Source organism: Phyllobates terribilis, unplaced genomic scaffold (assembly GCF_046119375.1).
Source record: "Phyllobates terribilis strain yellow unplaced genomic scaffold, ASM4611937v1 Scaffold_12__6_contigs__length_324123572, whole genome shotgun sequence".
NCBI classification, from domain to species: Eukaryota; Metazoa; Chordata; class Amphibia; order Anura; family Dendrobatidae; genus Phyllobates; species Phyllobates terribilis.
In genome coordinates this window covers 276,515,488-276,543,344 of record NW_027362772.1, presented here as the reverse complement: position 1 = coordinate 276,543,344, position 27,857 = coordinate 276,515,488, and the positions used below count along the sequence as shown (strand labels likewise).

General features: G+C 44.7%; 1 protein-coding gene across 1 annotated transcript; it reads right to left on the bottom strand.

Moving 5' to 3' along the window:
* Window positions 1-831: 831 nt before the first annotated feature.
* LOC141171598 (5-hydroxytryptamine receptor 3A-like) lies at window positions 832-26,391 on the bottom strand. The gene is made up of 9 exons (XM_073655273.1): window positions 26,245-26,391; window positions 25,044-25,088; window positions 12,714-12,823; window positions 10,268-10,437; window positions 9,104-9,261; window positions 6,756-6,966; window positions 4,873-5,122; window positions 2,404-2,441; window positions 832-1,196 (listed from the first exon to the last, which is right to left on the bottom strand). Exons 1-9 carry the CDS (start codon window positions 26,338-26,340, stop codon window positions 946-948), a joined length of 1,329 nt encoding a protein of 442 aa, XP_073511374.1. The 5' UTR covers window positions 26,341-26,391; the 3' UTR covers window positions 832-945.
* Window positions 26,392-27,857: the final 1,466 nt, after the last annotated feature.

The following is a 27,857-nucleotide window of genomic DNA, read 5'->3' as shown; positions in this document are numbered from 1 at the left end:
TTATACCTACATGTATTCCGGCCCATTTTTTTTTGTTTTGCTGTAGTTTTTTGTACTTTGTGCATATAGGGATGTGGCTCACCCTTTTAGGTGCAAATTCCCACCAACATGTGAATGCTGATACCATCGTGATGGGATGCCTTTTACACTCTTTTGATCAAAATAGTGTCAACTATGTCCCCTATGTTATTTATATGTACTATTACTATTTATTGACTTACTGCAGGGTATTTGCTTATTTTGTTTTTATCCTTGTCTGAATTGTAAAGCGCTGCGGAATATGTTGGTGCTATATAAATAAAAAGATTATTATTATCCTAGGTATTATACAAGGACTCGTCTACTAGAGGCCCCTATTTACTAGCCCGAGCAGAAACTTCACAAACAACATTTTTTTCCCTCCTGGACCTAGCCCGTCAGCGATCTCAGGGGGTCTCTAAAGCAAGATCCCTGGAGATCAAGTGATCATATGGTCAATTTCAACATAAAACTCAACATATTATTAATGCTTGATAAGAATAAAACCATAGTTTCTTGCATAATAATCCTTAATAACAAAGTTTTGAAAGTTTCCATTTGTTGCCCTTTTTTGTGCAATTGAAAAAAAATAACACATTTAGGATTTTTTTTTTATTCTCTGAATTAAGCTTTAAAATTCACAATATTTTTTATCCAACACTTGTTATATATCAGATTAATTTAGGTTTATTATTAGATAATATAAATGTCAAAAGTACATCACCATACAGTATATAGAGATAAGCAATTCTCAAAAAATTTCTGGTCTCGAATTGATCGTCCAAAATGCAAATCGCAACTTTTTGCTCCAGATTAATACTTCTACTTATATGTATATATGTATATCACACCCCGCATAAATGGCATTTATACTGTCAGAATACTCCAGACATTGGTTTATACAGGCGAGACTGATGCTAAATCTTTTCATGCTTGCTGCCAGTAAGACCACATAGTCGCCAACGTGATGGTATAAGCCAGCACCGCCACCAAATACACGCGGAAGAGAAGGACGTCCAGGACATAGCCCACTTGCAGCCATTCCTTGGCTATGTCGCGGTACTCATCTCTTTTCTCTAGATACTGTCGGATGGATGCGATCTCATGGAGGATGCTGTCCACTACCACTGAACTCTCTTTTGTCGGTAGAATGGCTCCTATTGAGCTCTCGTAGTCTTTAGCATTTTCGGAGTTGTATTGAGCCAATTTAGCTGCAAGAAAATAATTTGGATCAGAAGAACATTTGGTAAAACTAAATTTATCGCCTCGTCTTTAAAAAAAATAAATATTCAGCAATTAATTCATCTAGACTGAAACTTATTAAATAATTGACAAATTGTATCCTTTACCATGACCTAAACATGAATTGTTCATGGATTTTGCCCACAAATAGATTAGTCCTAGAACCATTGTTACTCACCACTGTCCGCCGACCCAATTAACACACAATCTCTCTCCAATGTCTTCCCTACTTACTGAGATTCTTACCTTTCCTGGCCCTGTCTGTGATGATAATGAGACTGTTGAAATTTCTTCTAACAGAACAGGATGGAAGTGTGAGTCAGTGTACAATTTGCAATATTTCTATTTTTTTTTCATAAAGATACTAATATGGAAAATTGGAAAAAAAAAACAAAATAAAATAAATTTAAAATAAAAACCTGATTTAAATAATAGGCCATCAGATCAACAGTAATACAGTAAGTATGGCTCACACTTCCCGTTCTGTAAGAAGAATTTTCAGCAGTCTCATTATCATCACAGGCAGGAGAGAAATGAAAGTTAATGTCTATAAGACATTAGATATCACAGGATTCACCAGTTACAATAAGTGATATTATAGCTCACCTCCTCCTCCTGTACAATGACTGATAACACTTCTATATACAGTAGATAACACAGGATCCACCATTCACAATAGGTGATGTCACAGCTCACCTCCTCCATCTCCTGTACAATGACTGATAACACTTCTATATACAGTAGATAACACAGGCTCCACCGTTCACAATAGATGATGTCACAGCTCACCTCCTCCTCCTGTACAATGACTGATAACACTTCTATATACAGTAGATAACACAGGTTCCACCATTCACAATAGTTGATGTCACAGCTCACCTCCTCCTCCTGTACAATGACTGATAACACCTCTATATACAGTAGATAATACAGGATCCACCATTCACAATATGTGATATCACAGCTCACCTCCTCATCCTGTACAATGATTGATAACACCTCTATATACAGTAGATAACACAGGATCCACCATTCACAATTGGTGATGTCACAGCTCACCTCCTCCTCCTGTACAATGACTGATAACACCTCTATATACAGTAGATAACACAGGATCCATCATTCACAATAGGTGATGTCACAGCTCACCTCCAACTCCTGTACAATGATTGATAACACCTCTATATACAGTAGATAACATAGGATCCACCATTCACAACAGGTGATGTCACAGCTCACCTCCTCCCCCTCCTGTACAATGACGGATAACACCTCTATATACAGAAGATAACACAGGATCCAGCATTCACAATAGGTGATGTCACAGCTCACCTCCTCCTCCAGTACAATGACTGATAACACCTCTATATACAGTAGATAACACAGAATCCACCATTCACAATAGGTGATGTCACTGCTCACCTCCTCCTCCTCCTGTACAATGACTGATAACACATCTATATACAGTAGATAACACAGGATCCACCATTCACAATAGGTGATGTCACAGCTCACCTCCTCCTCCTCCTGTACAATGACTGATAACACCTCTATACAGTGGGTACGGAAAGAATTCAGACCCCTTTACATTTTTCACTCTTTGTTTCATTGCAGCCATTTGGTAAATTCTAAAAAGTTCATTTTTTTTCTCATTAAAGTACACTCTGCACCCCATCTTGACTGAAAAAAAAACAGGAATGTAGAAATGTTTGCAAATTTATTAAAAAAGAAAAACTGAAATATCACATGGTCATAAGTATTCAGACCCTTTGCTCAGACACTCATATTTAAGTCACATGCTGTCAATTTCCTTGTGATCCTCCTTGAGATGGTTCTACTCCTTCATTGGAGTCCAGCTGTGTTTAATTAAACTGATAGGACTTGATTTGGAAAGGCACACACCTGTCTATATAAGACCTCACTGCTCACAGTGCATGTCAAACCAAATGAGAATCATGAGCTCAAAGGAACTGCCCAAGGAGCTCAGAGACAGAATTGTGGCAAGGCACAGATCTGGCCAAGGTTACAAAAGAATTTCTGCATTATTCAAGGTACCTAAGAGCACATTGGCCTCCATAATCCTTAAATAGAAGAAGTTTGGGACCACAAGAAGTCTTCCTAGACCAAGTCGTCCAGCCAAACTGAGCAATTGTGGGAGAAGACCCTTGGTGAGAGAGGTAAAGAAGAACCCCAAGATCACTGTGGCTGAGCTCCAGAGATGCAGTAGGGAGATGGAAGAAAGTTCTAAAAAGTCAACTATCACTGCAGCCCTCCACCAGTCGGGCCTTTATGGCAGAGTGGCCAGTCGGAAGCCTCTCCTCTGTGGAAGACATATGAAAGCCCACATAGAGTTTGCTCAAAAACACATGAAGGACTCCCAGACTATGAGAAATAAGATTCTCTGGTCTGATGATACGAAGAGAGAACTTTTTGGTGATAATTCTAAGCAGTATGTGTGGAGAAAACTAGGCACTGCTCATCACCTGCCCAATACAATCCTAACAGTGAAACATGGTGGTGTCAGCATTATGCTATGGGGGTGTTTTTCAGCTGCAGGGACAGGACGACTGGTTGCAATTGAAGGAAACATGAATGCGGCCAAGTACAGAGATATCCTGGATGAAAACCTCTTCCAGAGTGCTCTGTATCTCAGACTTGGCCGAAGGTTCACCTTCCAACAAGACAATGACCTTAAGCACACAGCTAAAATAACAAAGGAGTGGCTTCAGAACAACTCTGTGACCATTCTTTACTGGCCCAGCCAGGGCCCTGACCTAAACCCAATTTAGCATCTCTGAAGAGACCTGAAAATGGCTGTCCACCAACGTTCACCATCCAACCTGACAGAACTGGAGAGGATCTGCAAGGAAGAATGGCAGAGGATCCCCAAATCCAGGTGTGAAAAACTTGTTGCATCATTCCCAAGGAGACTCATGGCTGTACCAGCTCAAAAGGTGCTTCTACTCAATACTGAGCAAAGGGTCTGAATAATTATGACCATGTGATATTTCAGTTTTTCTTTTTTAATAAATTTGCAGAAATTTCTACATTTCTGTTTTTTTCAGTCAAGATGGGGTGCAGAGTGTACTTTAATGAGAAAAAAAAATGAACTTTTTAGAATTTACCAAATGGCTGCAATGAAACAAAGAGTGAAAAATTTAAAGGGGTCTGAATACTTTCCATACCCACTGTATACAGTAGATAACACAGGATTCACCACTGACTGCACACATGTATTGGCTATTGCATCCTCACCGCACTCATGGTCTGCCTTGGCTCAACTCTTGACTATTCTACTGACCTACTGCTTTATCAGCGATACTTTCACCAATTTGTGACTATCTTGGGAACCACAACCTCAGGATCAACCTGCAGCAAGGACCACAATGGGGGGAAAACCTTTATGGGGGTTAAGGGTAAGGACTAAATGGATCCACTAGACTCCACACCTTCATCTAAAAGGGACCAGTTTGAGCATTTCCATCTTCATTTATAACTATAGCAGCAGCGTTCCCTTGCCAGTAGTTCGGGAGTCACATTTAGCTCTGGGGCCCCTGCATGTCGTTCCTGAAAACTTAGGTATCCTTCCCAAATATTGTTAACCCTTTTTACAGACTCCAGGTAGTCTTACCAGTGCTGCTGTTCTCCACCTGTCGGGACATATTAGAACTGTGGATGCAAGATGCAGAAAATTTCTTCTTGTCTCGGATACATAGTAAAACCGTAATCTTTTCCAAGACCAGTTTCTTTACCCATTCAGGAACGTGAGGCTGAAGATCTTGCTTGTGCACAAGCCGAACAATGAGAATAGTCTCCGTCAGACTGATGACCAGCAGCGCCATACAGACCACGAAATATACACCTACGAATATAACAGAGGATATAGAAGATCACAATTCATACAGAAAGCACATTTATATATCAGATCCATCAACAGCAGCTTGGTGATGGATTTCATATAGAAGATTTATTATTTGAAATAGGAAATAAAAATAAATATATAAATAAAAAAGATAAAAAAGATATATGCTAAATTTATATTAAAGGGTTTGTTTCATGATTGTTCTCCAGGAGTGGTTCTCTGCCTCCTGGCTTCCTACTTACCGGTGGATAGCGCGCTCCTGAAGATTGACAGTTCAGGCTGGTGGCATAGCTGAGCTGCTGGTTCTCACTTATTGCAAGCAGAGGCAGCTTTGGAGGATCCCAGGGGGACTGAAATTGGCCAGATCCAAAAATTTAGCCAAATTCAGAGCATTAAGGTGAGGAGAAGATAGAAAAAAAAAAATCTCCATCTTCTCCAGTCTCGGATGTCACCCGAGTGTAATCGAATATTTTCTATGAACTCATTGACTTGCATTGCCGAGTGCCATACAAGAATCGTATCCAACTCAGACATGCTGTTGTCCAGGGGAAAAATCAAACCTGCACGGCCCCACAGAATAACATCAGTCCGAGTGTGATCCAATATTTTGTCATATTGCACTTGGACCGATAATACAGTCATCTGCATGAACCCTTAGTATAGGTGTCACGGGTGTGTCAGAGGTGACAGACAGTTGCCCTGCAGTTGGTTGCAGGAGTTCTCTACGTTTGGCATTACAAACCTCTTCCTAGAGGCTGGCTGTCTCTAGGACCCAGCGGTTACCTCCCTCTGGCTAATTAGCTCTCTGGCCTGGTATGTCTGAGAGGGAGGTGCCGGCGATATTCATTACTACTTTTGAGGCATTAGCAAGAGCAGTACTTCGTTTTCTCTGGAGCTTGAGGCCGTGTGCACATTTGTTTGGAGTCATCTAAAGCTAAGCAATTCCCCCCTGTTTGTCTACCCTTGTTGTCTATAGAGTTTAGTGGCGATCGACTAGTGCTCATCTCCTCCCTTCCCTAGCCTTAGCCATACTAAAATCAAATTAGACTTTGGAGTATTTTATTGTTTTCTAAGTCAACTTTTAGGTCCAGATCCAGAAGAAGCCAAAAGAACTCTACAGTCAATGAATATGAATAATATCATGAATGTCACGGTAAGTAAGGTAAATGTATCGGGCCGTTCACATTCGTCACATCAGGAGCAGGTATTGGTATTCTGCTGAATCTACTCTTTAATCTCTTTTTGCTTTGACAGCAGATGTTCTCTTTTTTTCTTCCCCCTCTGTAATGCGATCTTCTTCATTACATCTGTTTTCCTTTTATTACCTCGTAGACATTGATGTATCTGTTCACATCATTAATTTTTATTATGCTTCAACATCTCAATAATATTCAGACATAATTTTACTATTTGATTGTTCTGTACCGATATCCTTTTTTGGCTGCAATAAAATCACGAAAGCCTTGGAAACATAATTAAACTCCGGGACACAATGGACCATGGTTGCTCAAGGAGAGGAACCGGGGCGTTCAGTAAAAAGTTTTAAGATTTATCGCAGGAAAAAGGGATTAATTATCGAGCAATGAAATAGACTTGATACATTTGGTTGACAGAATAGAGTATAATATGTTACCTATTAAGGGGGTCCCGATGGCCGTAGCTGGCAATGTGTCTGATACAATGATGAGAAACACGGAGTAGCCGAGAAGGAGAGTAATCTTGAAGGAAACTCTTTCTCCACTATCGGGAGGTAGATAGAAACCTATTATATCCATGACCATAAGGAACATACTTGGGAGAAGTAGGTTCACAGCATAGAAGAGGGGTCTTCTTTTGATAACAACCTGAGAAAAAAAATTACATTACTCCCCAAAAATGTTCTAAAAATAATTTGATGAAAAATTTACATTATGAAGAAAGTTTAACAAATTACATAAAGTACTTAGGTAAGAAAAGCAACGGACTTCATACATAAATCAGTCAAATGCATTGAAGTCAGGAGCCACCAAACAATTCCCCAAATTATGGAGCCGGTTACGACGTCAAGAACATAAATGCCTGGTGTTTGCTTGGTCTACTATGTGATTTCCATGACCGTTTAAAGGGGTTTTCTGGTTTCAAAAACCCCTTTTTCCCCACCGGCTGCAATTTATTTTAACAAAACAATCTGTGCTTTACTCACTATCCTTGGGTCCAGTGCTGAGCATCCATCGCTCTTCGTGTCTGCTATGGTCTACATTGTTCATGTCAAGTCAACAGCGCTGCAGCCAATTAGCGAGCTAAGCAGTCTAAGCGGATCATGGCATCAGCTCAGGGTAAAGCTCAGTGATTGGCTGCAGCATCGTCAATGTAACCTCAGCACTGCAGACAATAACAGACAACAGGAGCAGCGGCAGAGACTTAGCACTGGATCCAGGAAGGGAGGAGTAAAGTAAATTGTTATTTTAAAACAAACTACAGAGTTTTTCTAAAATCAGAAAAACCCCTTTAAGGTGCCCTAAGATAGCTGTATTCAACTTTCCTGACTCCTCCATATACAAGAATACTCAGCTTGGCGCAACGTTCATGTGTATTCAATAGGGAGAGGTAAGTGAGATGATGTCAGTCACCTCTGGTGGCATCCTGTCATCTGAGAGAAAAACCTAAGATCAAGCATATCAATTTAAACTGCCTGATCCTTTTCTTTCCTGACATCATCAGGAGGTCACCATACTTCTCACAACAAAGTTTATGGGATCTATAGGTCAATTTCCAATTCCTTATTGGGAAAAAAAAATGGAATCCTCTGGAGAGCGGAACCCTGTACTAGTTCTTGCCACCACATAAAAAAAGAGGATGAGACCAACCAATTTCAGGCGCACTTTATCCAGGGTTCCCAGTGCTGCTGCATGCGGTCCCTTTGGATTGTATGTCCTCAAAATCATGAGAGTCTGCTCAATAACTTGTTGGCTACGTGGCCTGCAGTACATTGCACTAAAGGGATACTAGCCGGGACAGTTGTACCAACTTATCCCATGATTATGGGAAGAGGAAAAGCAGAACTTTGCCTCAATTTACACACAAAAAACTGGAGCACGTTCAACAAATTTATGTGTTTTAGACACTTTTACGTAAATTTTTCAAAAGTGGAGGCCTAAGATGCAGCAAAATCATTAGTAACGTGTTTTGCAATTTTGCTGGTGTAAAGTAACCCGACAAGAAGTAGAGGTTAGCACTAGATAGAAGTCTAATTTTTCAAGTAAGAGTAACAATTGAAAAATTACGGCAACATTTTATGTACAGCAAGTTAACCAAAAGGAGGAAAAAATAGAGAAAAGTGTCTTACATCTAGCAAAATGCGCCAAATCTATCCCACAGCGTACGCGCATCTCCGTCCTGCCTGGTGTAAATTCTAAGCTGTCTAAATTAAAGACGGTATTAACAGATTGCCTCTTTTGAATGTTACCTGTGCGAACAATCCAATGATGAAAGGCAATTTGTTATCAATTTTGAACCATTGACAGCATAAAATCCTGATGGTCTTTTTCATTGCAAAGAGCTATGAGGGTGTATAGTTTTAAGAACAAGTAAGATACTGTGAGAAGAGTCCAGGCATAGGGGAAAGTGTCCTCTGGGCAGTTTCCCTCCAGCTTCTTCTCCCAGACTTGGCTTTATTGGGAGATTTCTCCCTATAAGTAAATCAAGCCGAGTCAGGTGGAGGGAAGCCGACCAATGGACGCTTCTCTCTGCTCCTGGACTCTTTTCATAATTCCCTGTATGTTTCCTTTTTGGAAGCAGTGATGCCCTTGAGTTATTTGATGGCATTATTGGCGCATTATTCATCTGATTACTAGATTTGGCACAGGTGCTAAGAGCCAGGTTCAGGCCCCTACAAATCACTCAACCCCAGGATATTTAGCTACAGGAGCGTGAAACTGATATTTTGTCCTCGAAACTCACAAATGCAAAAAAAAGAACCATTGCAACTTAGTCAAAACTCACATGGAACTTCAATTCTGCATAGCTGTCCTCATTTTCCACGAACATCCGGTACTGAGACAACACATAGAGAAGTTCCCACTCGCCTTTGTTCATGAAAACACTTTTGTCTTCCTTGACTTCTTCAGGGGTCCTCCATAAAGACACATTGATGTCCTGAACTAGAGGAAACAAGCCAAAGTGCTGTCAATCTCTTTGCAGTCAATCCCAGTTGAGGATATTGTGAATTTCACTCATAAAATATAATTTTTCCATACAAAAATTGCTAGAAATTGCGACATAGCAAATTCAGGTAAACGTGGATGACTTTTGTGTTTGTGACGTATGTCATTATTGGAGAGTTTATTTTCATATAAATGATTTTTTCATATGAAGTTCAGCATTAAAGATGTCTCGCCAGCCCCAATCAGAGTGGTTGTAACAAACATACTTCTGATTTAGGCTGCTATCACCTAAATTATTCCCTCTAGCTTGGATCTACTGTACAATCTATGCACAGCACCCTACAGGGTAGGAGGAGCTGAGCAGATTGATACATAGGTTTGTGGGGAAATATTCAGTATAACTTGTACTTCATTCATTGAAATCTCTGCTTAGTCTATGCTGATGAGTCCAGTGGGCGGTCCAAATTTGTGATTGACATTTTGTGTGAACATTTCTTTTTTTTTATCTACATCAAAAAACAAATCTATCCAAACTTGGGTTTCAAATTTCCAACATCTGTACCATATAGTGGAACGCGTGATGTTGTAATAATTTTGCGAATAATGCAACAATGCTATTTATTCACCAATAGTTCTAAGTATATATCACTTTTTTCATAGCTTAAAAAGGACCTATTTCATATCCTCATATTTAATAACTCAGTTATTCCGCTGAGAAATTAATGAATAAATGGACGTCTGGATGTTACTAGTGGGCGTGTCACTGCACTGTCTGATACTGTCCAATCAGAGCTGCCAGTGTAGGGACACGCCCATCCAACAAGGGGGAATGGTAACACCCATGAGGAACAAAAGAAGAATGACACAATGCAGAATTCTAAGAAAAGATGACCCGGAATTGTTATTTCATGAGGAATACAAATCATTTCTAAACAGACATCAGGAGAGATGACAGATCCCTTTTAAGACCCTTGGACCTTTTAAGTATGGACGAAAAACTTACTTGTATGGAGCCAGCTGGTGAACGTCAGGGAGCAATTCTGCAAATCAAATGGGAAGTTGTAGATATTGAGGCTGCAGGCGGTCACCACTTGGATGGGCTTGTAGTTCTGCACCCGGCCTTCATGGTTGACATAGACGTAGGGAATATCTGGGGACTTGCCAACATCCACACTGAGTGACATAAAATAAGTTCTTAGAAAATTTGCTTAAAAATTATTCAGTTGAAACCATATACAGTAGATGTGAATCTAAATTTGTCTGTGTCATTGACCGCTGTGTACAGAAACTATATAACGTACAGTTGACGTAATACTGTCAATAATAACACTTCTCATATGTCTTGTGGGATAATTAAGCAGCATGGCCTTACAACTGGTTCTTTCCATGGGGCTGTGCTAGTTGCTTAATTTCTCATCTGTTAATGGATACTAGGTGGCAAACAGTAGTAGAGGTCCACCAGCTCCATGGGTCTTATTAGTAGCTCTCTGACCTGACTCTAGGGCATGTGCTAATAGATTTGGCCTAGGTCTAATCCAGGGAGTGGTCTCTGAGACGTCTTTTCCAGGTGGGTGTATCTGATGCGCACAGGGGATGGGGACTACTCGGTACCCGGGCCTTTGCCTGGTTTGTGGATGTCGCGGCGGTCGGCTATCGAGGCCCGTACCCTGGGGTCACTCTTGAAAAAGGGGATTGTAACTTGGATAGAGATAAAAATAAAGTAAATAGTTTGTGATGCCACCTGTGGTACCTGGTAAGGTTTACCAGCGCTGCTGCAGACCTCCGGGGGGTGATAGGATGGCAGCTGAGGTGTTTCTGCTCCCCACAGGTGGAGCGGGCCCCCGGGGCAGTGTGGAGTTTGATGGTGGGTGGTGATGCTGGGACTTGTAGTGCAGAGGGAGAGATGGCGCAGCTGAAATAATTGACGGAGGCAGTGCAGTGCAGTCATCCGAGTTTTTACTCACAGTTCTTACGTAAGTTCCACAGGTACACTGTACGGGTGTCAACCTCCCACGTCGCGCTGCGTTCACCAGACCGGGGGTTCAGCTCTTCCTCAGATGTGTCAGGCGTGCTTGACGGAACCCCACTTTCCTTATGTTCCTTGCTAGACCGACTTCTCACGCTGGGTCTTCTCCCTCCTGCCCTGCGCTTCCCCACTCACAGTCCCGTTCGGGTGCTCTGAAGTCCCTCTGGGCAACCTGGAGTTCCCGGACCTGCTTGACCCTCACGGTGACTAGGATGAGGCTGTGGCAACTGCACTATAAAAGTCAGAAGCCTCCGGTTTTTCCAGCCGAGACCTGGAGTAACACGGCTGGTCCAGGGACTGGTCCCCTTCCTGTGGCCTGATCTCTCTGACACCTGGCAGATTCGGGGCGTACAGGTGCCATCCTGCACTCGCCGTACCGCCTGGGATCCCTTCTATAGAACGGAGCCTTTCTCCTCTGCTCCCCTCCTGGGCCTCTATCACTAGGCCCCACTTGTGGAGCAGAGCTCCAAAAGAGACTCTGCTCCCCGACTGTCTTCACTCTCTCCTCTTACTGACTGACCTGCCACCCTAAGATGGCTTCCCTTTATATACCTCCTACAATGGTGCTCCCCTACTCTACATCCTCCACCCACACCCACTACTGGCTCCCTCTGCCTTTGGTTCCCCCCACTCCAGCCAGGGACAGGCCTCAGCAGGAAACACAGTGCATCTTGCCCTTCCAGCCGGCCTGGAGCAGTGTAGTGTTGAATGTGGGTGTTGGGGTTTGGGGCAGCACTCCCTCCTTACCTGAGAGAAGGAGATACCACACCTCTGGGTGAGGTGCAGTACCTCTGTGGCGACTGAACCCTCAGGGGTGCCACATATCCACCAAAGCGCTTTTTTTTTTTTTACTATTTAGTCTTTTTTAGCACTTTTTGTTGTTTTTTCCTTAAGCGCTTTTTGGCATTTTTGACACTAGCAGTTTTAGGGGTTTTTTTTAGCATTTTTTTAGCATTTTTGTGGTGTCATTTGTACTGGTGTTTTCTGGGTTGTTTTTTTTTTATTACATTCATCATTGAAGACTAGTGGTTTTTCAAGCAAAAACGCTGTGGAAAAGCTCAAAAAAACCCTCTTGAGTCTTCCCATTGACTTGTATTGTAAGTATGGAATGTCTTCAGAGCAGAAAATGCCTGAAGACTGGGCCGGTCACTTATTTTTTGGGGAAACCAGAAGTTGTTATAAGACGCACAAAGAACATAAAAACAGAGAGCTGTGTGAGGGCGGAGGGGAAGCAGGACTCATAGACTTGGTCTAAGAGTGCCTTGGTTTATTTAGTGATACTACCCATAACCTGTGTACAGGTGTGTCACTGTTGCTGGGAAAAGCAGCCATGAGTTTCTATGCCTGGACAACCCATTTAGGTAATTCTTTAAATTGAAAAATAATAATAATAATATGAAGTGGCAAATAGGATGTTACCTACAATTCATTGATCAGAATATCGGGGACCCAGATCTTCTCAGTCGGGATGGATATTTGGGTCACATTTTCATACTCCTTTGGATTCCACTTAAGAAATTCATCAACCCAAAACTATTAAAAATGCAAAGAAGAACCATTGTCAGTGTCAATGATATAATGACTGCAGGAGCTTTTAGGTTAGTAAATCTCACAAATGCACAACTAATGTGATTATTATTTATGCGATCATTAATGCAAATATGTTGATGAGTTGCAAAAGAGGAACATACTAAGAGCAAAGGAAAAGGAGGGGTCATCCCTAGAAAATTATTACATGTGAAGGGTAGCTACTAGTGTTAAGCGAACATGCTCGACACTGTTCGGTACTCGCCCGAGCATCACGCTACTCGGGATGTTCGGCGAGCACCGAGCATTTCCGGGTTACTCGGGCGGGAGCTCGGGTCTCCGCCCTGCATGTTTGGCGCTCTTTACAGAGCCAATGACCATGCAGGGATTGCCAGCCAGTCACTGTAATGCCGCAGCCATGTTGGTTGTGGGCATTACATTGATTGGCTGGCCGCACAGCGTCACCTCGAGTATTTAAAACCGGGCGCCGCCATCTTGGACACAGTCGCTCCGGATCAGACAGTGTAGGGACAGCGCTGCTGATTTAGGGATAGATATATACTGCAAAATAGTTAGTGTAGGGTCTGTAAAGGCTGCCAGATCAAACAAAAAGTCCTTCTCAGGACTAATATCCATCCCAGATATCAGGCAGGCAGGCAGGCTGTATAGAAGACGCAGTGGTTATACCAGCAAACGCTGCATTACAGTCCTGTGTGCTCCTGTTGCTGAAATTGCTGGGGGCCAGGAAAAATCCTTTTTTCTTCATCTAAATCCTCTTTTTTTTTCCTCCTTCACACTGTACAAATACCCATCTTATTAACCTTTTGGTGCCCCCCCCCCACCCCACCCCAAAAAAAAAAAAAAAAAGTGTGTCTGTGACAGTTCAGACACAAATATATCTGTTGAAAATAGTCTGGTGTAGGCCAGAGAAACAGAAGTGTGGTTTTGCAGTTCCACGGTTCAAACCTCTGTATTATCCACTTTAGGGCCATTTGTATCTAAAAAAAAAACAGTTTGAGTGTGTCGCTCACTGTTCAGCCGCAAATATATATATTTAAAAAAGTCTGGTATACACCAGTAAATTATAACTGTGGTTTTGCTGTTCCACGGTAAAAAATCTCTATTATCCTGCTTTTGGCATTTTTTGCCGTAAAAAAAGAACTAATAGTGTCTCCCTGATTTTTCAGACACAAATATATCTGTTGAAAATAGTCTGGTGTAGGCCAGAGAAACAGAAGTGTGGTTTTGCAGTTCCACCGTTCAAACCTCTGTATTATCCACTTTTGGGCCATTTGTATCTAAAAAAAAACAGTTTGAGTGTGTCGCTCACTGTTCAGCTGCAAATATATATATTTAAAAAAGTCTGGTATACATCAGTAAATTATAACTGTGGTTTTGCCATTCCAAGGTAAAAAATCTCTATTAGCCAGCTTTTGTTATTTTTTTCCGTAAAGAAAAACAGTAATAGTTTCTCCCTGATTGTTCAGACTGTTCAAAAGAGTCGGGTGTAGGCCAGAGAAATAGAACTGTGGTTTTCCTCTTCCACGGTTCTAATCTACTTTTTATTACCCTTTTTCCATTGATAGTGCGAGTGTAAGCTATTTTACTTCCTTTACAATGGGCAAGGTGCATGGCAAGGGACGTGTAACTGGACGTTCTGGTGATGATGCGTGCAGAGGACGGGGCCGTGGCCAAGGTGAAAATGTGCCACAACCAACAGACACATCTTCTCGCTCCCACTTCTTGACCGAATTACTAGGGAAGCACAGAACAACACCAGTATTGCGAACTGATCAGTGTGAACAGGTTATTAATTGGATAGCAGATAATACTTCCAGTTACCTGGGCACCACCACCTCGGGTCTGTCTTCCACATGGTCAAATCTTAGTAGCCGTGAGTTTCAACCGCATACTCCTCCTCACCCTGATGCTCCTTCCTCCTACCATGCCGAGTGTCGTCAGACAGCAACTGATCCCACACTTGGAAACTCTGAAGAGCTGTTCACTGGTCCATTTCCAGATTTGTGCCCCTTGCCTGCTCCGCTTGAAGTGGTGGAAGAGGAGATCCCATGTAGCGATGCCCAAATATTTGAACAGCCACGGCCACAGGAAGTCGACGCAGGCAATTTGTCACAAGAGGTGGACGATGACGAGACACAATTGCCAGGAAGTGAGGAGGAGGATCGTGGTGCACAAGTGGAAGAGGAGGAGGTGGTGGATGATCTAGTAACTGACCCAACGTGGCAGGAGGACATGCAGAGCGAGGCCAGCAGCACATAGGGTGAGGGAGGCAGAGTACCCCAACAGGCAGGAAGAAGCAGTGTGGTGGCCGCACACAGAAGGCAGGCAACAGTTCCCCATAACACCAACACGAGGGACGTTGCCAGTACAACCTGTAGGACTTCCAGAGTCTGGAATTTTTTTAAAGACTCTGCTGATAACCCCAAAAAGGCCATTTGTACCACCTGCCTTGCCAGCATCAGCGGGTGACAAAACTACCAGCCTGACCACCACCAGCATGATCAGGCACATGGCAGCAAAGCACCCGACTTTGTGGGGCGAACCCCAGGGTCCACGACCAGTGTCAGCGGGTGTCACCACTGCTTCTTACGCTGTTGTGCGTGCAATAGAACCCCCTGTTGTGTGTGCAAGGCAATCCCCTGTCCATACTGCATGCAAAGATGCCCCCTCCTCTCAGTCTTCACTTGTTATGGCAGTTTCTCAAGAAACAGCATCAACGTCCATGTCCACGTCCCACCGCAGCGTTCAATTGTCCATATTCCAGACCTTTGAACGAAAGCGGAAATTCGCAGCTAACGCCCCACCGGCCACAGTCCTAAATTCGCACATTTCACGACTGCTTGCATTGGAAATACTGCCTTTTAGGCTCGTGGAGACGGAATCCTTCCGCAACCTTATGGCGGTGGCCGTCCCTCGGTACTCGGTCCCCAGCCGACACTATTTTGTCCGGTGTGCCATACCCGCACTACACAAGCACGTGTCCCAAAACTTCTACCGTGCCCTCAACGACGCAGTTACTGGGAGAATCCACCTGACAACGGACACGTGGATAAGTGCTTGTGGCCAGGGATGGTACATCTCCCTGACGGCACACTGGGTAAACATAGTGGAAGCCGGGACCCAGTCGGACCTTGGGACGGAACACATCCTCCCCACACCGAGGATTGCGGGCCCTATGTCAGTCAGAGTTGCCCCCACAGTGTACAGCTCCTGCGCATCATCCTCCTCCTCCTCCTCATGTTCAGCCTCCATCTCAGATATCACCACATCAGTTACAAGCTGGAAGCACTGCAGTACTGCCTCCGCCAAGCGGCAACAGGCTGTGCTGAAAGTCATAAGCTTAGGTGAGAAACCTCACACTGCTTGTGAGTTGTGGACAGCTGTGAAAGAGCAGGCAGATCTGTGGCTGAGACCGCTGAACCTACATCCAGGCATGGTCGTGTGTGACAATGGCCGTAACCTGGTGGCGGCTCTGAGGCGAGGCGAGATCACACACGTACAATGCCTGGCTCATGTGCTTAACCTCGTGGTTCAGCGGTTACTTAAATCGTACCCCGAGTTGCCAGATCTGCTCGTCAAAGTACGCCGCCTGTCAGCTCATTTTCGCAAGTCGGCTACAGCTTCCGCCGCCCTTGCTGTGTTGCAGCAGCGTTTGCAGCTTCCGTCACACCGACAGTTGTGTGATGTCCCCACACGTTGGAACTCTACCCTCCACATGTTGCAAAGGATTTGTGAGAACAAGAGAGCAGTTGTGGAGTACCAGCTGCAACAAGGCCGTCGATATTCAGGTCAGACTCCACACATAAGACCTCAGGAGTGCACCTGGATGTCTGACATATGTACCATCTTGACAAACTTTGAGGAGTCCACCAAGATGGTGAGTGGTGATGACGTCATCATTAGCGTCAGCATTCCACTTGTCTGTCTTTTGCAACGCTCACTGCAGAGAATTAAAGAGGAGGCATTGCAGCCAGTGTTAGAACTCTCCTGTTAGGTTTTTTCTATTATGCTGGTCACATGACCGTTTTTGCCTATTTAATCCTGCTCCGCCCTTCTGGCCTTGCTGGACTTCATTGTAATTTCTACTCTTAAGCTAGCCAGGTGCTTTGTTACCTTTCTCAGTCAGTTTAGCTAGGTCTCTTTACCTCTATGTTCTATGTTGTTTGTTTGTCTTTTACTGCTACAATTTCTGCTAGGAGGTGTCCATCTTTCTCCCAGTCCCTAGTTCTTGTAGGGATCCCTCCCTCACATCTATAGGTCTTCGTTCAAACTAGCTGAGGACTTTAGCGGGTCTGATCGCAGGATCAGGTTCCCCGTTACATCGTAGGGATCTAGCTTAGTTCTATTGTAGGGACAGATCTCCTGTCTTTCCTTAGTGCTTGTAGCAGATCATAACAGCCAGAGTATGATGAGATGGATAAAGAAGCCGTAGCGGTCGATTACACACAGCCCAGCCTCATCTCATCCCAACGTGCATTGGGGGACAATGAAGGAGAGGAGGAGGAGGAGGAGGAAGAACAGGAGCTTGTATCATGCGCTGTAGACGGTAGTACCTGTACAACTGTCATACCGTCGGTTCACCGTGGGTGGCCTGAGGACAAGGATAGGAGGAGGAGGAGGAGGAGAGCATGGTCAGTTGTCATCTTGGTGAGGACACGGAAGTCTTGCCCGTTACCAGTCTGGCACGTATGGCTGACTTTATGTTACGCTGCCTTACCCATGACCCTCGCGTTGTTAAAATGTTGGGTGACAGTCATTACTGGTTGGTGACACTTTTAGACCCCCGCTACAAGGATAAGTTTCACTCTCTTATTCCTGAGGTGGAGAGGTCTACAAAAATGGGGCAGTACCAGAAGGCCCTTGCTGCAGAACTGTTAAAAAAATTCCCATCTGAACACGCTAGCGGCAGAGGTCACAGTTCGTTGCCCAACCAAGGCGTACATGCGAGAGGGACGCAACTCCAATCCAGCAGAGGCAGGGGAACACTGTCAACGTTCTGGGACAGTTTTCTCAGACCCTCCCTTCGGACAGACCCTGAGGCGCGGGGTACTCTCACAAGGAGTGGAAAGTTTCAAAAGATGGTGAGGGAGTACCTTGCCGACCATACCAGCGTCCTCCGTGATTCCTCTGTGCCTTTTAATTATTGGGTATCCAAGCTGGACACTTGGAATGAACTCGCTCTGTACGCCTTAGAGGTCCTGGCCTGCCCTGCCGCTAGCATGTTATCGGAGCGTGTTTTTAGTGCCGCTGGGAGAATTATAACTGATAAGCGCACTCGCCTGTTAACTGACAATACTGACAAGCTGACCCTTATCAAAATGAACAAGGGCTGGATTGGGCCAGACTTCTCATCACCACCAAATGACAGCAGAGTAACATAAAGTCAAATCCACTGTGTTATTTCGGGAGGTGTATTCACATGCACCGCTTCACAACCACACATGGGTATACGCTTTCTCATTTCGGCTGTTTTATGTTCTTCGCCTTATCATCAGCCTCCACCACCACTATACCACCAGGGTGACCGTGGTCCGTGTTGCCATTATTGAAAGTTCCTCCGTCCTTATTTTTGTCAGCTTTTGCTTGGAAGGCATAAGCAAAGACTGTGGGAGACCCACTCCCCAATAATGGGAATAATATTTTTAAGATGCTGTACTGTATAGCTCTTGTAAGGGGCATTAAAACCGTCTTGTTAAGCTACTGCGACCTCCACCACTTTTCCAAGGGGCATTAAAACCATCTTGTTAAGCTACTGGGACCTCCATGTCTCTTCCGAGGGGCATTAAAACCATCTTGTTAAGCTACTGTGACCACCACCACTTTTCCAAGGGGCATTAAAACTGTCTTGTTAAGCTACTGTGACCTCCACCACTTTTCCAAGGGGCTTTAAAACCGTCTTGTTAAGCTACTGCGACCTCCACCACTTTGCCAAGGGGCACTAAAACCGTCTTGTTAAGCTACTGTGACCTCCACGTCTCTTCCAAGGGGCATTCAAACCGTCTTTTTAAGCTACTGGGACCTCCACATCTCTTCCGAGGGGCATTAAAACCGTCTTGTTAAGCTACTGTAACCTCCACGTCTCTTCCGAGGGGCATTAAAACCGTCTTGTCAAGCTACTGTGACCTCAATCACTTTTCCAAGGGGCATTAAAACCGTCATGTTAAGCTACTGTGACCTCCACCACTTTTCCAAGGGGCATTAAAACCGTCTTGTTAAGCTACTGCGACCTCCACCACTTTTCCAGGGGGCATTAAAACCATCTTGTTAAGCTACTGTAACCTCCACCTCTCTTCCAAGGGGCATTCAAACCGTCTTGTTAAGCTACTGTAACCTCCACGTCTCTTCCGAGGGGCATTAAAACCGTCTTGTCAAGCTACTGTGACCTCAACCACTTTTCCAAGGGGCATTAAAACCGTCATGTTAAGCTACTGTGACCTCCACCACTTTTCCAAGGGGCATTAAAACCGTCTTGTTAAGCTACTGTGACCTCCATGTCTCTTCCAAGGGGCATTCAAACCGTCTTGTTAAGCTACTGGGACCTCCACGTCTCTTCCGAGGGGCATTAAAACCGTCTTGTTAAGCTACTGTGACCACCACTTTTCCAAGGGGCATTAAAACCGTCATGTTAAGCTACTGTGACCGCCACCACTTTTCCAAGGGGCATTAAAACCGTCTTGTTAAGCTACTGTGACCTCCACCACGTTTCCAAGGGGCATTAAAACCATCTTGTTAAGCTACTGTAACCTCCACCTCTCTTCCAAGGGGCATTCAAACCGTCTTGTTAAGCTACTGGGACCTCCATGTCTCTTCCGATGGGCATTAAAACCGTCTTGTTAAGCTACTGTGACCTCCACGTCTCTTCCGAGGGGCATTAAAACCGTCTTGTTAAGCTACTGTGACCTCCACGTCTCTTCCGAGGGGCATTAAAACCATCTAGTTAAGCTACCTTGACCTCCACCACTTTTCCAAGGGGCATTAAAACCGTCTTGTTAAGTTACTGTGACCTCCACCACTTTTCCAAGGGGCATTAAAACTGTCTTGTTAAGCTACTGCGATCTCCACCACTTTTCCAAGGGGCATTAAAACCATCTTGTTAAGCTACTGCGACCTCCACGTCTCTTCTGAGGGGCATTAAAACCGTCTTGTTAAACTACTGTGACCTTCACCACATTTTCAAGGGGCATTAAAACCGTCTTATTAAGCTACTGGGACCTCCACGTCTCTTCCGAGGGGCATTAAAAGCGTCTTGTTAAACCACTCTGAACTCCACAGCTCTTCCAAGGGGCATTTAAATGTTGTTTTTAATTAATTCTAACCTCCACGACTCTTCGAACGGGCATTGCATTTCCTCCTAATTTTTGGCAGCTTTTGCTTGGAAGGCATAAGCAAAGACTATGGGAGACCCACTCCCCAATAATGGGTAGAAAGTTTTTAGTACGCTGTAATCCACGTCTGTTTCAAGGGGCATTGCAGTTCCTCATAATTTTTGGAAAGCCTTCCATTCACTGCTTAGGCCAACAGTGTACAGGAGACCCAATTGCTATAAATGGAAAAAACTGTTTAGTTAAGGCCCTCTGACCTCCATGTCATTTCCAAGGGGCATTGGAGTGCCTCGGAATTTTTGGTAGGCATTGCACTTACTGTATGCCCTATAACTGTGTAGCCGAACCGCTCCTTTTGTTACAGAAACATATCCTACAAGATATATGTGGTTGACTGGCCTGATATTGATGTGAATGGTCCCTGTTCCTCCTGCTCTTTCTCCTTTGCCATCACCTCATCCATCATTTATCACCTGAAGCTTTGTTTTAACGGGAGTCATAGAACTGGAAAAGTAGCAGGAAAACATCCAGCAATCCTCGGAGGAGGTAGGATATGCGCCAAAACGCTGACCACCTCAGGCCTAGCCGCTACTACAAACATGCGCTCGCATTCCAAGAAAACAAAGCAGATGCTAACTTCTATTATCATCATCATGCTCCTCACCTTGGCACTCTCAACTCCCCTGATGGAGAAGCCAGGGCCCACCGGAGGAGTCTGGTTCTCTGGTGGGCTCGTCCAATGCTGCCCTAAAGCAGGCCAGGCTAAGGAAAGTGTGTGGGAAGGTGACAGGAGAAATAGGGGCGGCTGGGGACCGTTTATGGACACCTGGCCGCCCCCAGGTGGCTGGGGACCGTGTGTGGACATCCGGCCGCCGGGCGGCTGGGGACTCAGTATGGATACCTCGCTGCCGAAGCAGCCATGAGGTAGTGGCCAGCTTCGGCCTCCTCCAAACTAAAAGGCCCCATTTCAAGTGCAAGCTAGCAGTATGGTGTTGCAGCCTGGGGGTGGTTGGGTGGCAGGCTGCACACTTACGCTTGCATTAAAAGAAAACAAAGCAGATGCTAACTTCTATCATCATCATGCTCCTCACCTTGGCACTCTCAACTCCCCTGATGGAGAAGCCAGGGCCCACCGGAGGAGTCTGGTTCTCTGGTGGGCTCGTCCAATGCTGCCCTAAAGCAGGCCAGGCTATGAAAAGTGTGTGGGAAGGTGACAGGAGAAATAGGGGTGGCTGGGGACCGTTTATGGACACCCGGCCGCCCCCAGGTGGCTGGGGACCATGTGTGGACACCCGGCCGTGGGGCGGCGGGGGACCGAGTGTGGACACCCGGCCGCTGGGCGGCTGGGGACTGAGTATGGATACCAGGCCGCCAACGCAGCCATGACGTGGTGGCCAGATTCCGCCTCCACATGCCTAAAAGGTCCAATTTAAAGTGCAAGCAAGCAGTATGGTATTGCAGCCTGGGGGTGGGTGGGTGGCAGGCTGCATACTTGCGCTTGCATTGCAAGGAATGGGAGAGGTACAATTGATCACTGCCCTGGGACAAAGACTTGAACGGGGATAGTTGCAAGTCTGCAACGACAGGTGCAGGGTGGGAGGCATCTTCGCATGTACCATGAACAGGGGTTTGGCATGCACACACTACAGCAGAATAGGCTGTCCTTCCCACTAAATGCACTGGGGAGGGCACAGGTAATGTTTTGGTATGCGTGCTTAATCTTATGTATAAGGCGCACCGGGACAAATAGGGGCGGCTGGGGATTGAGTATAGATACCTCGCTGCCGAAACAGCCATGAGGTAGTGGCCAGCTTCGGCCTCCTCCAAACTAAAAGGCCCCATTTCAAGTGCAAGCTAGCAGTATGGTATTGCAGCCTGGGGGTGGGTGGGTGGGTGGGTGGCAGGCTGCACACTTATGCTTGCATTCCAAGAAAACAAAGCAGATGCTAACTTCTATCATCATCATCATGCTCCTCACCTTGGCACTTTCAACTCCCCTGATGGAGAAGCCAGGGCCCACCGGAGGAGTCGGGTTCTCTTGTGGGCTCGTCCAATGCTGCCCTAAAGCAGGCCAGGCTAAGAAAAGTGTGTGGGAAGGTGACAGGAGAAATAGGAGCGGCTGGTGACCGTTTATGGACACCCGGCCGCCCCCAGGTGGCTGGGGACCGTGTGTGGACACCCGGCCGTGGGGCGGCTGGGGACCGAGTATGGACACCCGGCCGACCCCTGGTGGCTGGGGACCGAGCGTGGACACCCAGCCGCCGGGCGGCTGGGGACTGAGTATGGATTCCTCGCTGCCGAAGCAGCCATGAGGTAGTGGCCAGCTTCGGCCTCCTCCAAACTAAAAGGCCCCATTTCAAGCGCAAGCTAGCAGTATGGTATTGCAGCCTGGGGGTGGGTGGGTAGCAGGCTGCACACTTACGCTTGCATTCCAAGAAAACAAAGCAGATGCTAACTTCTATCATCATCATCATGCTCCTCACCTTGGCACTCTCAACTCCCCTGATGGAGAAGCCAGGGCCCACCGGAGGAGTCTGGTTCTCTGGTGGGCTCGTACAATGCTGCCCTAAAGCAGGCCAGGCTAAGAAAAGTGTGTGGGAAGGTGACAGGAGAAATAGGGATGGCTGGGGACCGTTTATGGACACCCGGCCGCCCCCAGGTGGCTGGGGACCGTGTGTGGACACCCGGTCGCGGGGCGGCTGGGGAACGAGTATGGACACCTGACCGCCCCCTGGCGGCTGGGGACTGAGCGTAGACACCCGGCCGCCGGGCGGCTGGGGACTGAGTATGGATACCTCGCTACCGAAGCAGCCATGAGGTAGTGGCCAGCTTCGGCCTCCTCCAAACTAAAAGGCCCCATTTCAAGTACAAGCTAGCAGTATAGTATTGCAGCCTGCGGGTGGGTGGGTGGTTGGCTGCATATTTGCGCTTGCATTGCAAGGAATGGGGGAGGTACAATTGAACACTGCCCTGGGACAAGGACTTGCACGGGGATAGTTGCAAGTCTGTATCTTCTGATGCGGCAAGGATCACTTCTGATGGGCACACTTTTAGGCAGTGACCTGGGTGTCAGAGATGCTTCCAGGGGTCTTCCCCATGCTGTTCCCATGTCTTTTCAGCACTGTATGCATGTGTCACACAGCACATGGCCAGAAAAGGTTGTAAAATGTTAAAATGACATTTCCCTGTGAATGCATTTGTCACGGTTGAAAGCCATACAAAAGTGCAAAAACGCATAAAAAATGCTACTTGTGAACATAGCCCAAGGTGTGGAGGAGTATTTTTTTTTGGTTATTTATTTTACTTTATACACAAGTCTTTACCCTGGAAAGGAACTTCCTTAACATATTTCACAGGAAAGCAGTTTCAGTTTCGTTTTTGAACGTTTTATTGTGAGCCCTTAAAAGTGGCTTAATACCTCTGAACACGTTGTTGACAGCAGTGACCTAGGGGTCAGAAATGCTTCCTGGGGCGATCCCCATGCTGTCCCCATGTCATTTGAGCACTGTCACTATCGTTTTGGGCACTTGTTAGGCTTTTAAAAGACTGCCGGGGGTGCCGCCGCAAAAATGCTCGGGTCTCCCATAGACTAACATTGGGCTCGTTGCTCGGGTCGAGCACCCGAGTATCATGGCGAGCTCGGTCCGAGCTTTGAGCACCCGAGCATTTTAGTGCTCGCTCAACACTAATAGCTACGAGTAATGAAATAAAGGCAGAAGTCATTGTCTTATGAACTGTTACTATGATATTCAATTGAAGGAATCTAGCACCAAATTTCAGGGTACAAGCTGCATACATTAATAACTAGATCTCTTAGACCTGATGATACTGATATACTTACTTTGTAAATCCATATCATAATGACTGTATAATCCTGCTATTAAAATGAGCATTTTATGAGTCTAGTTAAAGTTTGAGAGAGCACATTAGTCATTGAGCATTCAGTCTACACCCAACCAGCTTGTACTGAGCAGTGTGAGATCTCAGCAGTAACAGGGAGGAGGGACACTGGGGAGCTGTCAATCAGGAAAGGTAGGCAGTGATTAAGTTGCAAGGTGTAGGAACACTGAAGTGCTGTCACATCAGGCTTTGTGGGAGAAGATTAAGCAACAGCTAAGAGGAGGGACATTGAGGAGCTGTCATTCAGGATAGCTGATGCAATATTGAGTTCACACTTTCACAAAGGACTATACAGCCATTCCAGCTAAAGAGTTAGAGAGCTCATGAGTCCTCGTATATTTATTCTCCACCCACTTTGTCTTACTAATAGCTGCAGCTTATACTGAGCAGTGAGCAGGGAGGAGGGACACTGAGAAGCTGTCAATCAGGCTAAGCGGCTGGAGATTCAGTAGCAGAGGGATGGAGGAACACTGAGAAGTTCTCATTCAGGAGTTGGGCAGAAATTCAGCAGCAGAGAGGAGGGACTCTGAGGACCTTTCAGTCACGGAAGGTGGCTGGAGATTCAGGAACAGCAGGGAGCAGCGGCACTGATGATCTGTCAATCAGACTCGATGGGCCAGTATTGAGTTTAAACTTTCTCAAAGGATTAGGAACCCATTCTTAAGAGTCCAGCTAAAGAGAGAGCTCACGAGTCCAAGTGTATTCAGTCTCCCCCCACCCGGCCTGACAAATAACTGAAGCTTGTACTAAGATCTCAGTAGCATCAGTATGAGATCTCAGCAGCAGTAGGGAGGAGGGACACTGTCAATCCAACTAGTGGGTCAAAACTGAATTTACACTTTTACAAAGGATTATACAGCCATTCTGACATGGATTTACAAGTAAGTACATCAGCCTCATGGGGTCTAAGAGATTTATTTAGTAACATATGCAGTTGTATTGTGACAGATGCACTTGAAATTCAGGCAGTTTGGTCACGTTACCTGTCTATACCATATGTACGTTGTAAGGACCTGGTTCTTCTCATCCTAAGAGGAAAAAATAATTCATGGAATAATCAACATTTGGAATTAAAGGAGTCATCAAAAATAGTTTTCCTAATGTAATGTAGTATCACTAAATTCCATACTCATACCTACAGAATTTCCTGCATTGGGTACATTATCAAAGCCGTGTGTGAAGGGGGCTGGCTAGTTGTCCATTGCAGTAGCTAAGCCAGCTCCCTTCCCTTTCATTGCATTGATAAGATGAGGAAGTGGCCACCCCCCACCCCCCATGTGTCGACACAGGAAATATCCTAATTACAGCACAATAAAGCCCCCTACTATGTATGACATTTTTTTCGACTTTAATGCCAATTCTGAAAAATGATTGTTCTCCTTGTGCTGACCAGTCACCAGACGCCAGAATAGGGTCGGCATCATGTGACCCATCGAATGATTCCGCAAACAGCGGCACTAGATACTTATCCAACAATGGAGACAGTCAGGATGGATGCCGCTGCATCCAACATAGGACCCATTAAAAGAAGAGTGTTAGGGATGGTCTACAATTTTTTAGCATTGGTCCACCACAATTTCCTACACAGCTATATAAACAGTACACCAAGGCTCACCGACCAGATAGAGGCCAGAAGGGCAACCTTTGTCTAGCGTCTGACGACTAGGAGCCTTTGGAAGTTACAGTATATGCCGGGAGACTCCCTGGAGTATATATTCAGATTAGTGCACCTAGTCTTTGTCCATTTTAATGAGGTTTTATAAGACTAGACTTTTTTCCCTTCAAAAAACTATATTATTCAGAACTTCAGAAAGTTACATTACCAGTCACAACCCATGAGCAATAGTGGCGCTGTTTCTGGGAAGAAGATCTGACTTTAGTTATTAATTTTGCACAAACATTTTAAGAAGAAGTCAATGAGGTTGGAATATTTAAAAAAGTATTTTGTGGATCTACTATGCTTCTATATAGAATGAAATAGGACTGATGTCTAGTGATTAATATTACTACAGTCATCAAATAATAGGGAAATGAATATTGGCTTCATCTTAATCTGTGCTTAGTGACCTTCGGATGCCCCTGACGTTACATATATTCATGGTCACAACTATCCACCATTTGTTATTATATACCGGTCATATTCCTATGCTTGTATATGTATCACAAATGTCACATTGCACTTACCACTCCTAATATAGCATATACCATGACGTCTATCAGCACGGTGGTGGTCTGCCTCCAGTTGTGCACGGGTCTTACACCTTTCTTGTATCCCTCCATCAGTTTGTCAGAAAGACGCAGCAGGGCAGGCTTGGGAGCATTATCCGTCCTGTGTGCTGCAATTTAAAGGACGAGTCACATATTTACTAATATGTTATCTGATAGAACAAAGCATGCTTGTGTTACTTTGTGTCAAAGACTTGGGAAAATCAGGGACCCCATGGCGGTATCGCAACACTGGTGACAAAATTATGGAATTTCCCAAATATTCTAACATAGTCGGACTCAAATTTTCCCCAACAGAAAACAATTAGGTTGCATTACAATCATGGTGATTCTTTTTCTTTATTGCAGCGGAATAGTTCTATACAAACAGCATCTGCTGCAAAGGATCACAACTCCCATCTGACACCCTCAGGACTCGGATTAGACAGACGCAATCAGTTGGTTGCACATTGCAATTAACGGTTGATTGACATCAGTTTTATCCTCCATTATTAACTTTTTTCCAAAGTAATTGTTTTTTATCTGCTGTGCTCAGCTATTACACATTAATATAATATCATAGTATATATATATGTATATATACGGTATATATATGCTGCACTTAGTTATTACACATTAATATCATATATATGGTATATTTATACATATGTATATTTATATATACAGTCAAATGATAACTAAGTACAGCAGATAAAAAAAAACAGTAGAAACAGGGTCCATTCCTGCTTCAATAAAATGCCATTTTTTTGCAATCTACTTTTTTGTTTGTTAGGTACGATACGGATCAAAAAATGAAGGTGACATATATACAAAGTTTGACATCTTTATTTCTTGATCCCTATCCTATCTAACACTCAAAAAAAGTAGAATGCCAATAAAAAGATTTTATTGAATCATTTTGCACTGTGATTCCGGGGAAAAAACAGAACAATACAGAAGGGGACAAAATGCAAACTGATGACAAGAAGGTAGCAAAATCCTCATAGAAAAGCAATGATCATTTAACAGATAGGCCATGCAAATTGCTATACTTTTACCATAAGGCACTGCCTATGAATCAGCCTCCTTGCACCAGCTTGATCTCTTCAATGAGAACCAGTAGTCCCCAAGTACCAGACAGGTAAAAGCCCATCAGAAAGGATACAATGAGGTTCACCCTCTCATGTCCTAGTTGCATGGGACCATATAAATATATGTGTGTATATATATCTATTCAGCAGAAATGACATTAACTTTTTCCACGGCTCACACTGATATCCATGGCACTGTGCCATCTATGGTACTGCATTATCTTAAAGCCAAGGGTTGATGTGATACAAACCAAAGGAGAATAACTCAATGGTGCTACATCGCTACATCTTTATATCTGTAGTAACCAGATAGTACACATATATAGACCTGCCATATATAATAATATCAATCTGCAGGGCAGCACTCACCTGCACTGAACATGAGGAGGGCAGGGACCAGAACACTGTGGTGGATCCAGCATCTTCTTGGCACCATCATGTCTAATAGCTTCAGATATAACATGTGATGTAATTGGGCACCCAGAGATGTGGGGTGTGCGC

Excerpts from the sequence above, each read along its gene's own strand:
- LOC141171598 (XM_073655273.1), bottom strand. The coding sequence starts at position 26,340 with ATGGAGGGATACAAGAAAGGTGTAAGACCCGTGCACAACTGGAGGCAG. Across the intron at positions 10,438-12,713 it reads GATATTCTGATCAATGAATT|TGTGGATGTTGGCAAGTCCC; the intron begins GTAGGTAACATC and ends TATGTCACTCAG. Across the intron at positions 5,123-6,755 it reads CATCGGGACCCCCTTAATAG|GTGTATATTTCGTGGTCTGT; the intron begins GTAACATATTAT and ends TTATATTCGTAG.